At 54.6% G+C, this 13559-nt stretch overlaps 5 protein-coding genes across 5 annotated transcripts; 3 read left to right on the forward strand and 2 right to left on the reverse strand.

The window, feature by feature from the left end:
• Nucleotides 1-2515: 2515 nt before the first annotated feature.
• Nucleotides 2516-3251, reverse strand: C8Q71DRAFT_766299 (uncharacterized protein). Its single transcript, XM_047924185.1, has one exon. The coding sequence runs from the start codon at nucleotides 3228-3230 to the stop codon at nucleotides 2520-2522; it is 711 nt and encodes a 236-aa protein (XP_047777254.1). The 5' UTR covers nucleotides 3231-3251; the 3' UTR covers nucleotides 2516-2519.
• A 602-nt stretch (nucleotides 3252-3853) lies between these two features.
• C8Q71DRAFT_859134 (uncharacterized protein) lies at nucleotides 3854-5491 on the forward strand (the record flags this gene model as incomplete). The annotated part of the gene is made up of 5 exons (XM_047927592.1): nucleotides 3854-3902; nucleotides 3982-4127; nucleotides 4179-4960; nucleotides 5028-5311; nucleotides 5361-5491. 5 exons carry the CDS (start codon nucleotides 3854-3856, stop codon nucleotides 5489-5491), a joined length of 1392 nt encoding a protein of 463 aa, XP_047777255.1.
• A 667-nt stretch (nucleotides 5492-6158) lies between these two features.
• C8Q71DRAFT_710987 (uncharacterized protein) lies at nucleotides 6159-6707 on the reverse strand (the record flags this gene model as incomplete). The annotated part of the gene is made up of 1 exon (XM_047920780.1): nucleotides 6159-6707. A coding segment is annotated over one exon (549 nt), but the record flags the coding sequence as incomplete, so codon positions are not given.
• Nucleotides 6708-6974: 267 nt separating this feature from the next.
• On the forward strand, nucleotides 6975-9358 carry C8Q71DRAFT_797616 (P-loop containing nucleoside triphosphate hydrolase protein; the record flags this gene model as incomplete). The annotated part of the gene is made up of 8 exons (XM_047925757.1): nucleotides 6975-7283; nucleotides 7336-7986; nucleotides 8036-8063; nucleotides 8116-8397; nucleotides 8451-8758; nucleotides 8783-8806; nucleotides 8868-8932; nucleotides 8986-9358. 8 exons carry the CDS (start codon nucleotides 6975-6977, stop codon nucleotides 9356-9358), a joined length of 2040 nt encoding a protein of 679 aa, XP_047777257.1.
• Nucleotides 9359-10846: 1488 nt separating this feature from the next.
• On the forward strand, nucleotides 10847-13460 carry C8Q71DRAFT_859138 (uncharacterized protein; the record flags this gene model as incomplete). The annotated part of the gene is made up of 6 exons (XM_047927593.1): nucleotides 10847-10875; nucleotides 10934-11767; nucleotides 11825-12479; nucleotides 12553-12606; nucleotides 12655-12798; nucleotides 12852-13460. 6 exons carry the CDS (start codon nucleotides 10847-10849, stop codon nucleotides 13458-13460), a joined length of 2325 nt encoding a protein of 774 aa, XP_047777258.1.
• Between the last annotated feature and the right edge of the window lie 99 nt (nucleotides 13461-13559).

A 13559-nucleotide genomic window follows, 5' to 3' on the forward strand; every position in this document is an offset into this window, starting at 1 on the left:
CAGCCGCCAGTCCGAGTCTGCGAACCTCAGGTAGACGGTCTTAATAGTACCGACGCTCACTTGTTGAGCATGATCTATGATGCAGGGGGGGCGTAACAAAGGCGCAACATACCCGGCTATCGTCCACACGCGCTACGACGGCGGTCTATCGATCGCCGAGTGTGGTTGCAATGTGGTTGACTCCTGGCCCGCCAACTTCTGCGCTGCAACGCCCGCCCCCGGCTATACACACATGTTGGGCATAATTCGCACCTACAAAGAACATTGTAAGTGAGCAAACCCATCACGCCGCGCTCAGCGACGAGACTAGGTCTGACTAGATCTGACTAGGTACTCGAGGCGAGTGAGCCGGGTCGACGACGCGGGCTGCCAGAGATTGCCAGCCTCCGCATCAACTCCGCATCTTCCAGTACACTTCGTCAGCCGTGACGCATGACGGGCGGGATAGTTGGAATGTAGTCTCAGGCGGCGGACCGGCGAGCGCAAATACGGAGTCGCACTACGACTCGAAACTGAACTGGAAGGTAGATACAACTGGAGACCATGGGAGGACTACATTGACGGGCGTTTCTCGCTACTAGTGGCGCACCCACGAATTCGAGTGAGCGGATTGTACTAGTAGGGGCAATCCGAGTCACTCACTATAGCAATATTCTTGCACGCAGACAAATTGCCGTGAAGGTCTATTCTTTACTCGTCGAGGAGTCCAAGTCGCGTACAACCGGGATCTGTATGGACTGTGAGTACCACACAACTATCCTGCTGCTCTTACAGCACCAATAAGCAGCAATGGTGCATGCGTACCGTTGTGTGAGGTCGATCTGACTCCTTATACTGAACGTCTGCGTCCGGCTGAGGCTTGGTATTCGGCTTGCCGTGGGACAGCCTCCTGAGCGATGCATCATCGCTGGCCATCAGAGCGGTCAAACTTTGTGAACTGCTTGGTCCAGCTTCAGGCTGATGCTAGAAAAGGTGAGCTGCATCTCATGCATCCGCCAAGCAACTTCACCTCACTGAGACCCTCAAGGGAGGATTCACGTATGCTCTCGTAGCTTGAGAGCGACTTCGCCAAGGAGGATCTTGAGGTTCTCTTGTGGTCGGGTGTCGGGTGTCAATGCCCGTCGAGCAGATTGAGATGACCGACGCACCGGGCTTCCGTAGGACCCTCTGGAGGATTGCGTCGCACCAGATTTCATGCTACGATAATCCTGGTGCTGGATTGAACTGATGCTTCTCGCGACACTTGAACAGCACGCCACTAACCATGCAGACTTGAAGCATTTGCGTCGCTAACAGCGGATCGTCCTTGCACATAGTCTGCCACTCGTCCATCTTGCGGAGCGAAGTATCTCGTAACGCGATTAGGGTGTCGAGACTTACACCGGATGAAACTTTCGATCCTTCAAGTGAAAGATCGATAAAATTGACAAAATCTTTTTCACGATATTTCGTATGAAAGATTGTCAATAAAAGTCAGAAACAATCAATTAATCATTCAGACTCGAAGTATCAGGAACAGATCACAGAAGGATTCATTGACAAGTGTCTTTGATCTGTTTGTGATCCTCTAGGCAAATGATTGAGAACATGATATTCAAAAATTCTTGAACACTATGTGGCTCAATTGTTCTGAAAGGATTGAAAACAGATTGTCACATGGGGTGTTACAATCTTTTCTCAATCTTTCAGGCTGTCACAATCTGTTTCAAATCCTTCCAGCTGTTGATATCTTGGTGAGATTGGAAACAATTTGTATCCCAGGGGTTCAAAACAATTTGCCCAAAAGGATTGACAAGAGATTGTGACACTAGCTGTGACACTGTGCCACTTCCCTATGACAGAGCAGTGAAGGCAATTATGCCAAACCTATGATAAGCTGCCTTCTGCTGGTATGCTCAGTCATTTTTGGTCCCTCATTCATTGCCTGCCATCACATGAGTCTCATTAGATGCACTCAGTGTACAGGGTTGTACTTGTGATTGTACATTCCTAGAGATGTGCATCTCATTGTATGACTAATGAACATGTCCCAGACCTGTGCATGTCCAGATGCAATGAAAGAGGGACCAAAAATGACTGAGCATACCAGCAGAAGGCAGCTTATCATAGGTTTGGCATAATTGCCTTCACTGCTCTGTCATAGGGAAGTGGCACAGTGTCACAGCTAGTGTCACAATCTCTTGTCAATCCTTTTGGGCAAATTGTTTTGAACCCCTGGGATACAAATTGTTTCCAATCTCACCAAGATATCAACAGCTGGAAGGATTTGAAACAGATTGTGACAGCCTGAAAGATTGAGAAAAGATTGTAACACCCCATGTGACAATCTGTTTTCAATCCTTTCAGAACAATTGAGCCACATAGTGTTCAAGAATTTTTGAATATCATGTTCTCAATCATTTGCCTAGAGGATCACAAACAGATCAAAGACACTTGTCAATGAATCCTTCTGTGATCTGTTCCTGATACTTCGAGTCTGAATGATTAATTGATTGTTTCTGACTTTTATTGACAATCTTTCATACGAAATATCGTGAAAAAGATTTTGTCAATTTTATCGATCTTTCACTTGAAGGATCGAAAGTTTCATCCGGTGTTACACGATGGTTTGTATTCACGGTGTAAGTCTGATTCTCTGCTCCGGTGGGAGTCCATGCATTTTTCCAGCGGCATTTCTGAGCTGGTTCATCAACCTGGTAGGCGTAGGCTATCACCCACTGAGATTTCTTTCCCGCCCATTCAGGGTCAGTATGAATATGAGCGGGATGATCATCGTCTGGATAGACGGCAATGGAGAAAAGACGATGGAGCTGTGACAGTTTGTCGAACGCGGAATTGTCGTATGTGGTCATGGGGAAGATCTCTAGGCCGTCTACACCAACGTTGTTGATGATACAAGGCCTCCAACGAAGACCCTGGGACGTATTCCCGGTAGCTTCGGATGGCGTTAGGCTTCCCCCGTCATGCCGGCTAGATCTGCCTGAAGTAGGCTGTGAGGTCGTCTTTCTAAACTTCTTCATCGCTTGTGGGGGAAGCACCGGTGCGAGAATACGTAGATATGTTCTCTTGACTGATTGTTTGAGCGAATAGATATCACCCAGCGACGCTGGCGAGGACGATTCATAGGTGACTGGAGTGGATCTGCTTGCCACAAGACGCTGTGCTGCGTCGGGACTATCATCAGGGTCAGCGGAGAGGGAGAGGCAGCGTGCAGGTGTACAGGAAGCCATCGTGACAGGGGTAGCGAGGAGTCGGGTCTGGTTACATTGCGATTCTGCCCAGCCTCAGGCTATTATGATAGTTGTGCTCGAGATCCCATGATCTGATTCTATACAGTACTCTTGTGGTCAAGAAGACTGGCGATAACGCCAAAAGATCTCACGATACCACTTGCGAAGACCGAAACATTCGGTAGATTCGGCCCATATGTGGTGATATCCTGTGGAAAGAATGGCAAGATGCTGGTCGTTGTGAACCTTATGAGGGCTGGCACGAACATTGCTCGTCGACCCGTCCGGCGAAATGTTCATGATTCTACTAGTGATTACTGTACTACATATACGACCGCCCTCAGGCGCAAGGCTGAGGTACTTAGAGCGGAATTGGAATAATCCAATCATGATTACGTCAGCCCATTCGCCCCAGCGGCCCCACACATGATTCTTTGCTAGCCAAATACTGCCAAATATGTACCGCCTCTCACGGGTCCTCGCATCGCCCTGAGCCTCAGTTGCGCCACCTGGCCCGGCAAGCTGCAACCCAACTGCGACCCTCCGTGTTCACTTTCTCTATTCCCGTCAGCCTCAGTCAGGCCTACTGCACAGCGTCTCCCCATAGTTTTCTACCCAGTACTATGGTGTTCTCGGGCGTGACCTCCAACTCGCCTGTCGTAGAACAACAAGGTACGGACGATTCCAAGGCTCCTGTTCAGCCCCATTCATCATTACATCCTCGATGCAATGCTCATTGGGAGATCTCTAGAGACGAGGTTCATGGTTCCGCGTCATGGTACATACCTCGTTCTCCAGCTTGACCCAGTCAAGATGGTCGAGCCATTGCGTGACCCGAAGTTGCTGGCAGCTGCACAAGGGCTACGGGTACAAAAGTATGTGGCACACGTTACAGCGGTACGTCCACAACATAAGTGCACGCCGCGCCAAGCTGGACTACTGCCATAGATGGACGAGCTCCCAATGCCGGGCAAGCCAGACCACAAGTGCCGCATCGCTCTCGTGGGCCAAGGCCTCTGTCCAAAGGACGACGACGCTTGCATCGAGCCGCAAATGTGCATACCCATTTTCCCCGAGACTGAGCACCCCTTGTCGCGGGCTCCGCTACAGCCGAGCCGTCCGTTCCCATTCCCGAACTGTTACCAGTATGCGTCTGCCGTCGTGCCTGTCCGCATCCCCAACATTCCTGAATGCTACGACCACAAAGACGCCATCTCCCTATCCGCGCGCGAGACGATTCACCGCGATATGTACTTCTGCGAAGATGTTTATAGGAGAAGGGCTCTCCGCGATGCCAAGCCGGCTATCGAGGAACCGGAACTAGATGACGACGCCTCGGTGGTCGAAAGTCTTTATCCGGAGACGGTCGCGAGCTCAGAGGCGCGGAGCGACTCTCGTATGAATTCGAGACCATCCGTTCCATCCGGATTGGGGCGGGACGCCGAATCTCATTGCGACGCCGTTAGGTCGGACCTAGATCCAGCCGACCCGGATGATGTCTACGACTCTACAACCCCATCAAGCTCTGCGTCCTCGATCTGCTCTTCGGAGAGTGATTGGCCGGACTCTGCGAGTACTGCGCCGTCCGACGTTCTGTATGACTTATTCCTGGACGACCCTACCGAGGATCGAGTCGTCATCCCGCTCGTGTCGGTCTCGCTCAACTTGTCGGACGTAGATAGGGTGAACAGCCCCACTGATTTCATGAAGGAGGTAGCAGACATTCTACGGTCAGTTGTCGGCCAGCTTTCGTACGGTTGACTTCACAGACAGCTGACTGTGCGCTTCCATCCGTAGGTTGATAGAAGACTCGCGGGAGAGACGTGCCACTGGCAAACGAAGTGCTCGTCCCCCAGTTGCGAGTACGCCCGCCCTTACGGAGGACGACGTTCCGGAGCCTGCAGTGGGCGTCCGTCCTTCCATCCGAGTCGAGGATAGTGCCGCGCATACAACCAGCTCCTGTATCCCCGTCAAAGAAACCTCCGGACCCACCGCGACTGGTTCACGGGACGATTTCGCAGCGGACAGCTCAGCGCTGCGTGATCAGGACGACAACTCAGATCACCATCGAAAGGCTCACGGTACGTCTGTCATTCATTGTTCTCTATGTTTCGCTGAACACACCACTAGACACGCTCGAGCGGTGGCGGGCCCTATGGAGAGGCCGAATGCAGCAGACCGGTCGTCGCTGCGCTGCTTTCATAAAGCCCACGAAGGGAGTCGCCACATCATCGCTTTTCAACCATAGCACCTGTCGCTGACTTATGTCTTTGGTCTTTCTGAGTTGTCATCTTGCTTTCGTATCCGCTGTCTGGTCGTCTTCAAGTTACGGTTGTTATGCTGTCAAACTATCACGCTCGCCGCTCGCAATAATATCATTATGTCTCCTTTGACGAATGATTTGAGCTGTTTGACAGGGCATCGGCAAGTGGTGAGTAAGGTCCGCCTTTGTAGTTCGCGCGATGGTCACGGTTACGCGTCGTCTAGACTCTAGACCTCCTGATAACATCAGTTTGAATGGCTGATCCAAGCTCATCTCATTCACGTCGACGTCTGGTTGAAATTCTCCCTGATTGAGTTATCATGCTTACACTGGCACGAGTTAGGCACGATTAAGTAGCGGCGGATGGCTATCGTCTTCAGTCGGATATGCCGGTTGGCGAAGGTATGAACACAAACTACAACATCATCCTCGAGTAGTCGGCGGCCACACGCCTCAGCCACAATCACGTCTCGCGGAGTCGTCGCCTTCACCCACCGCTTGATTAACCGTTCATTACTCGTCCTACAGCCTTGATGACCTCATTGGAACTCTACGCGTCGAAGGCAGCTCAGAGTTAGTCTCCGAGTCTCCGGTGAGGCGGCCCGCGACGGCGACCACTGGAGGAGCGATTGAATGTCCGGTATGCCCATCCCTCAGAGGGTGAACTAGGGATGACACATAACCTCCCGCATCGGCATTCTCTCTTCTGGACGATACCTCAACATCTTCACCAGCAAATCCCCCAATAACCCTATCTCTTCTTCGTCTAAAGCTGACCCAGGCTTCTCGATCATAGGACCCTCGTCGACGGATGGTGGCTCGTCCAACGTGCCGATTGAGTGCAGCCTTGCCTGAATAGAGCTTTTGGAAGATGGGATGAGAACACCAGAGGATTGCTGAGCCTGTGTGCTCCTCGGTTCTCCATTCTCTTCAAACCACAGAGCATGCTCTCGAAAGGATCCCCACCACGGGTCGGGCAACTTTCCGAGCACCTCGACAGTTTGTCTTAGGATGTCCGCGTCGCTCCCAAAGAACGACTCGAAGAGCGGGCAGCCCGCGCGGATCTCGAAGATTGCGCATCCCAAATTCCACACGTCCGCCTCGAGGCCGGCACGTCCTTCGAAGCGCATCTCTGGCGGTAGGTAGTTCATTGCTGTGCCGGGGTAATCGTTGGGCGGTGAGGCAATGGAGTAGGACTGGCCAAAGTCATGCACGCGATGTGTGAGCTCCCCGATACATGTAAAACGAACTGACCGGGTCTGTCGTACTGTCACGGTCTCTATGGAGAACAGATGGACATGTGTACAAGGCAGTGTCTACTATCCAGACCGTCACACAGCAATAACGACTCACCGCAGTTCCGCAAGCCGCAGCGTGTCCTTCGATATGCGTTAATTTAAAGGACTCCGCGACGTGGATGATGCCAGTAAGTGGCCGCTACTTCACCCCCCAGGTACCACTCATACCTAGCCACTGGCAACATGTCCGAACCTCCTCTCCAGGTGAAGCGCGTTGACCATGTCTACAATGTACAAACCCGCACATGGGCATACGAGGATACCAAAGCGCAGATTCAACCCCAGGTCCTGAGCGGCGGTAAGATGGCAGATGGTTCCGACGCCTGGCAGTCGTACTGCTTTGTGGTCGTGCGCAAGATACCCCCACCGAACTCCGCTCCTGGTCTAGAGCCTACGGTCGTGGTCAGCATCAAGAGTCCGTACCTGTTAGCAGCATGCAAGAACGTCGTCGGAACTGTCCCCACCATATCATGGACTGTTGACCCTCTAGAGGTACTCGTCATTTGTGTTGCATCCTCGGCGACTAGTTCTGACGAATGGCTAGCTTTCGATAGATCTGTTGATCTCATTCTTCCCTCGCTTCGTCGCGTATCTAGACGAACTGCAGGGTAAGACGGACCCCTCGAGCGAGGAGGTGCATATCCTCGACAGTCTCCGTGTCCTCGTTGACTACCTGCGCGAGAACCATCAGATCACCATCTCTAAGATTCACAACCTCCTCACCCATGGAGAGATCACGTATGACCTAATCTATGCTATCCTCATTCCTGGAACACTACTCGTCACCACGGACAACGCAACGGGGGAACCATGCGCTCTCCAACTCCACAATTACACGGCGGGACCCATGTTCTACATGTTGAACTGCACAGGTGTCGACGCTCTCGACCGTCCGCCCTCTGTGGACCTCTTTGGCGGCGTAGTTTCAAAGCAAGGTTCAGACATGCCGAAGTTTGGCAGGGTTGAGCGAACGTTGCACTTGACACGGTTTCAAGGCGTCGCGAAGATCAAACGGCTGTCTATATACCCCATCGAGTACCACACCGACGAAGTGAAGCTCAAGCAAGCACTCCTCGCTCGGGCCCGCAGATGGATGGGGTTGAACGGCGTGCAGCATGTGCATTACCAGGGAACTGCGGTCATTGCAAGTGCAACAGACTCCATTATGGGGGGCAAGATCTACATCAAATACGATGTGAGTTGTCGGTTATTCCATGGGAAATGCAACACTGACGTTCAGACAGGTTGATTCTAGGATCATGATTGACAGAAGTAAGCTGCGCGTAACCGCATTATGGACAGTCGATGTTCAACGTGACGTCAGACGAATTCACGCACCGCAATGCAAATTACGATATGCCTCGCGCCCAACTAGCAAATGGCGGGCAGCAGGCCCAAGTCCCAAGGCAAGCGCAAGTACAGGGAACAGGAGCCGCGGCCGGAGCCGCGAATCGCCGCGCAGTCCAGAAGCAATATCCGCTATTTGGCCTTACGGATTTCCAGACTTTACTCAGACAGGCAGCTGGAAATCAGGAGCTATCTGACGACGACCTCATGCTCGCCACGCCCGTGCTGTATGGCTTCAGCCTGTCCGACAAACTCTGGTGTAAGTCTATTGCATCTGCACCTGTGCTGCTTCCTGAACTGCTCGTATTAAAGTGGAATTCAACGTCGAGAAGGTTCGCCCAATCGTATGGTCCGACGAGCCCTTCACAAATCTCGTCCTCCCGGGAAATCGGAGAGACCTCTTGCGCTCCCTCGTAGAGGCTCATAATTCCGACCTCGACTTCGACGACTTCGTGCAGGGGAAGGGCCAGGGTCTTGTTATCAGTCTCTTCGGTCCTCCGGGAGTTGGAAAGACCCTGTCTGCGGAGGCCACGAGCGAGCATCTCCGAAGACCGCTTTACATGATTGGGGGCGGAGATCTTGGCGCCGACGCGACTGCTGTCGACACTACTCTGAAGCGCGTCTTCGGCATCGCCGCGAGCTAGAGTGCAATCGTGCTGATAGATGAGGTGAGTACGCTCAGCAACAGACAGGCCGTAGGTGCCAGACAGCCTAATAATCCGTGCACAGGCCGATGTGTTCCTGGAGCAGCGCTCCATGCGTGACATCGCGCGCAATGCCATGGTCGCAGTCTTGTGAGTACTGCTATGCTTACGGCTGTCAACCCTACTGACTACTGTCTTTTCAGTCTGCGGCACGTTGAGTACTACCGCGGGATCCTATTCCTTACCACGAACCGAGTCAAGGCGTTCGACCCAGCCTTCCTCTCTCGTATCCACGTCGCTCTACGTTTCCGGGAGCTGAGCAAGGAAGCGAAGCTAAAGATCTGGCAGGCCTTCCTGCACAAAGTCCACACGGGCGACCTCACCGACGACGAACTGGACAATTTGGTCAGTCGAGAAGTCAATGGACGTCAAATCAAGAATGCCACTAGAACGGCCATGTCTCTAGCGAAGAGTCGCGGGGAGAAGCTCGGGTATAAGCACCTTGCGGAGACGCTTGACGCGATGGAGGGGTTTGCTAGTGACTTTTATGAGCGAGACTCGGTCACCGAGTCCTAGACGGAGTCTAGAACAAAGGCTCAGGCTTTGTCGGCCTTCCGGGTCGTGCAAATTGGAATACTTAATGTTTACTTGGGCCGTAAGTTGATTTTGACCCGAGCCCGGTATACCCTTCGATTGCGTATATAGTCTGGTAAGAACTCAGATCTCAGAAGCGTGATGCCTTGAGCTGTACCGTGTCCTTGTGCCACAGACTCGGAGCCACCGGGAGGCGCCGAGCCGCGAGGCCTAAACGCGCGTTGACCTTTGTCTCATACCACGACTGCGTTGGGCTACAAACTCTGCTGCAGCCGCGACGACTTGACTATAACAGCCTATCTCAACTGGCCCGAATCTTGCGATGCCCTCTCATAAGTTGGTGGAACTCGGGTCACTCTTAACAACAGCCTTCTCCGCGTGACGGACGCGCTAAAACTACAATTGGGAACGCGTCTTCAAGGGACACCGAGAGAAGAGGACCTGATTGTATTGCTGGTCAACAAAAGCTTAGGCTTGGGCTGTGCACTGAGGTGGCTTCTCGTGTGGTGGCCGTCTGTGTTCGTTGCTTTCTCCCAGCGGGTTGACTTGCCTGCGCAGCGAAGACCAACCTGTACTCGTACCTACACCCCAGGTTCAGATTATTCTAGCTCTGCTACTCATCGAGCAAATACACTCCATCGTACGTCAGCTTCTTCGGTCGGACCAGAGCAATATCGTACCCTGCTGCCTCGCGGTCGGCGGGGTTCACTCCTCCACACTACCGTGACCCTGCAAAAGAGGCCTAGCTGTGTTCATAACCATATCTGAACGCTATCGCTTCAATGGTGAGTGATTAGTGTCTTCCTGCCGTACACGTTGCTGGTCGGACCGCTCCTGAGTCCCATGGTCTCGATCGCATTCTCATGAGCGCATCGGGGTCAGATGCTCTAGCTTCCGCGAAGTCAATGCACCTTCACCTTCCGATTCGTTCATGCCGAGACGAAATACCTATTCCGAGGGTATCCGCGATCGGCGCTATGACGCCAATCAATACAGCCAAAACGGCCATTGGGCGAGGGCGGTCAAGCCACCAAGACCCGGTCGTGGACGCGGAGGATGGAGCATCATCTGATTCATGGGTCCCTACTTCCCACTTCTTCTGGGGACCTCGACTCGTTCGTCCGTCCTTCCTCCCGTCCTCCTCACCGCATTGCGGTATAGAGTGTTCATCTTAAGAGCTCCTTGTGCGTTACAATCGCCGGCGATCTATCAACACGTGTTGTCCGCGCATGGATAAGGCTTAATGGCGCTGCACCGTAACACGCCTTTGCAGCGCGACGTTGGTGCATGATCGCGGGACTGCGGCAGCGGACGGGTTAATATCTACGGCCAGCGAGCTCTACTGCCAGAGCGCTCCCTACGTCTGCGACATGGCCATGACGGCGGCGCGTGTATCCCGTCCCCAATGTGCCCTCCCATTACTCACGTCGCGCATGTCAATTGACTGTTCCTGAGCAGACCTCGCTTGCCATGTTCCCTTTAATCGAGGACGAAGGCCGGTGCGTCTATAGACCACATATCTACCTCCCACTTCCTAGGCGCTGACCATGCCTCCAGCACCGAATACCCCTTCCCCCCTGTACCGCCGACCGCTATGGACGCCGTTGAGCCGTCTTCGTCCTCGAGCGACACGCTCCCTTCGGCGCCGTCGCGGATAGGCTCGCGGAGCTCGCGGTCCTCGCCGGCGCCGGCGCAACACTTGCCGCGCGAACGGGACTACGCATACGACCACGACCATTCCTGGGCTGGCGCGAGCGGGAAGGCAAAGTTGCTCGCGCGGCTGATGACGCGCTCGGAGCGCGACGCGAACCACTACCGGTCCATGCTCATGCTCGCGAACGAGCGACTCGAGCACGAGACGCGGCGCGCGGACGACGCGGAGCAGCGCGCCATCGACACGCTGCAGCGCCTCCGACAGGCGCGTGACCAGATCGCGCAGGCGCATTCGGATGTCTCGCGCGCGAACGAGGAGACGAGGCTGTGGAAGCTGCGTGTGGAAGAGGCGCAGAGGGAGATATCGCGGGCGCAGGAGATCGTGGACAGGCTGGAACAGGATAAACTGGACGCGGAGGCGGAGGCGGCGCGGGCAAGGACGCTCGCGAGGAAGCTGAAGGAAGAGAAGGTAATTGCTAGGGCGAGGGAGGAGGGGCGTCAGCAGGGCTTCCAGGAAGGTCTTAGCAAGGGCAGGGAGATGAACTATTACGAAGCCCGGGCAGTTGGCATTACGTCTCGGAACGAACCCGGGAGATACACGCGACGCCCGGCGGTCGTCGATGACATGTCTGACGAAGAGGAGCAGGACGAAAACGCGACGGGAAGCGGGAGTCAGCCGGAAGAGATCATTCCCATCACGCGTTCACCGCCGCCTCAGACATGGAGGCCGCCTTCTCGGTAGGTCCTATTTGCTCGGTGCTTCCCGGTTGAATCGACACCATTGTACCCCTACAGCTCGGAGGAGACTAGGTCTACGATGCGCAGTCCGCGGAGGGAGCCGACCAGCCCGATCAGAGTGAGGAGTCCTCGCATAGCCGCGCCTTCACCTGTCCATCCCAGTGTACCACCACCCGCTACGACACCTAACCCAGTATCCGTATTGGACCCCAGTGTAGGCCGCTCGCGATCCCGTCAGGACGAGGCGATCAATCCTATCCCTATACACAACGCAGTACCTTCACCTTCGCACCCACCCGTTGACATCCCACCGGACAACTGGATCCCGTATATGAGTAGTGACAACGTGATTGAACTCCCACCACCGCATGAGATGACGAAACCGTTGACGCCTCGCGCCTCCTCCTCCTCCCTGATCGAGGCGACCATGCGCGTACCTGCGTCCTCAGCTACAACCTATGAACAACCCGTCCGCGCGCGGGACTACGCGTACACAGCTGGTGCAGGACCTTCTCAGCCTTACGGGTCAGCCTTCTCGCCTCTATCAAAGGCCTCCACCGCGATCTCTCAATATGAAATTGTTAGCTCGCGCGGAGACCGGCAGCGGTCAGCAAGCCACGGCCGATCTCCTTCCGACATGCTTGCTGGCCTGAGGGACATGATCAGCTCACCAAGCGGGCGCAAGACTCCAGCAAGACAAGCGCGAGAGGACGTACGTTCCATCGCACACCGCTACGATGAGTCGCTCTGATGCAACTAATTTTGACCATAAGCGTCCAATACAGTCACCCAGGGGACCTCGTCCAAAGGAAGAGCCATTCATGGAAGCCTCTCACCCTGTACGTCCTGAGACACCGGCTCGCTCACGAACACCAGCTCGATCAAAGACTCCGGCGCGTCCCGAGACTCCAGGACGAATGGATTCGACGTCTGGTAGCAAACCTAGCACCCTGGACAGATTATTCAGGAAGAAGTGGAAAAATCGAACATCTACCAGCAGCGGAGTACCGGACATCCAAGTCGAGTCTCCGGTACGTCGTTGACTTCTGGGACCAGTATGGTGCTGACCAGCTAGCGGCCGCAGTCGACGAAGGATGTGTCACCAGCATCCTCTGGGGGCACCCTCTCCCAGCCTCACATGCTGAGCCCGGAGACGTCCCACACGGATCTCCCAAGTCTGGAAGTCGTGCACAACTACATCGATCCAGCGTTGATGGTGAGCAAGGACAGACGAGGCCTTCCGCCCTTGCCCGAGGCCTCCATTCCGCCAGAGGGGCATCTACCTCCTGGCTTTGTGCCCCTTACCCCACCCGTACCGCAGCCTCCGGTCATTCCAGCCATGAGCAGGTCGGGTACTCCCTACGCGCCCACCTATTCGGACATGGACCAGAGCTCTTCGTCCAGGACCGATTCCACGCGGTCACGGACCACCAGCAGTTCACGCAGATCCGGGACGCCGAAGCCTGCGACACCCAAACCTCGTTCTGGGCCGATGTACGAGGAGGCACCACTTCCGCCAGGCGTAGTCTACCCCGCCCCGCCGGGGAGGCGTCCGACACCGGGCGCTGTCACCGGCACACCGCTTCCACCGTCGCCTCCGCGCTCGACGACGCCCAGAGGAAGAAAAGGGAGCTTATCGGCGGCACTATCTCCCCTCTCGATACCGCAGCTACTCTCGCCTCTACCTCTGTGAAACTCATGGATACACCTTTCCTGTGGACAATGCACCTGATATATCGAGTTATGTCGGGCGAACTCTTGCATCATTTCCCGCTCTGGCTGCATCTACCTG

The sequence above is a fragment of the Rhodofomes roseus genome (genome assembly GCF_022264815.1).
Source record: "Rhodofomes roseus strain CIRM-BRFM 1785 chromosome Unknown C8Q71scaffold_14, whole genome shotgun sequence".
NCBI classification, from domain to species: Eukaryota; Fungi; Basidiomycota; class Agaricomycetes; order Polyporales; family Fomitopsidaceae; genus Rhodofomes; species Rhodofomes roseus.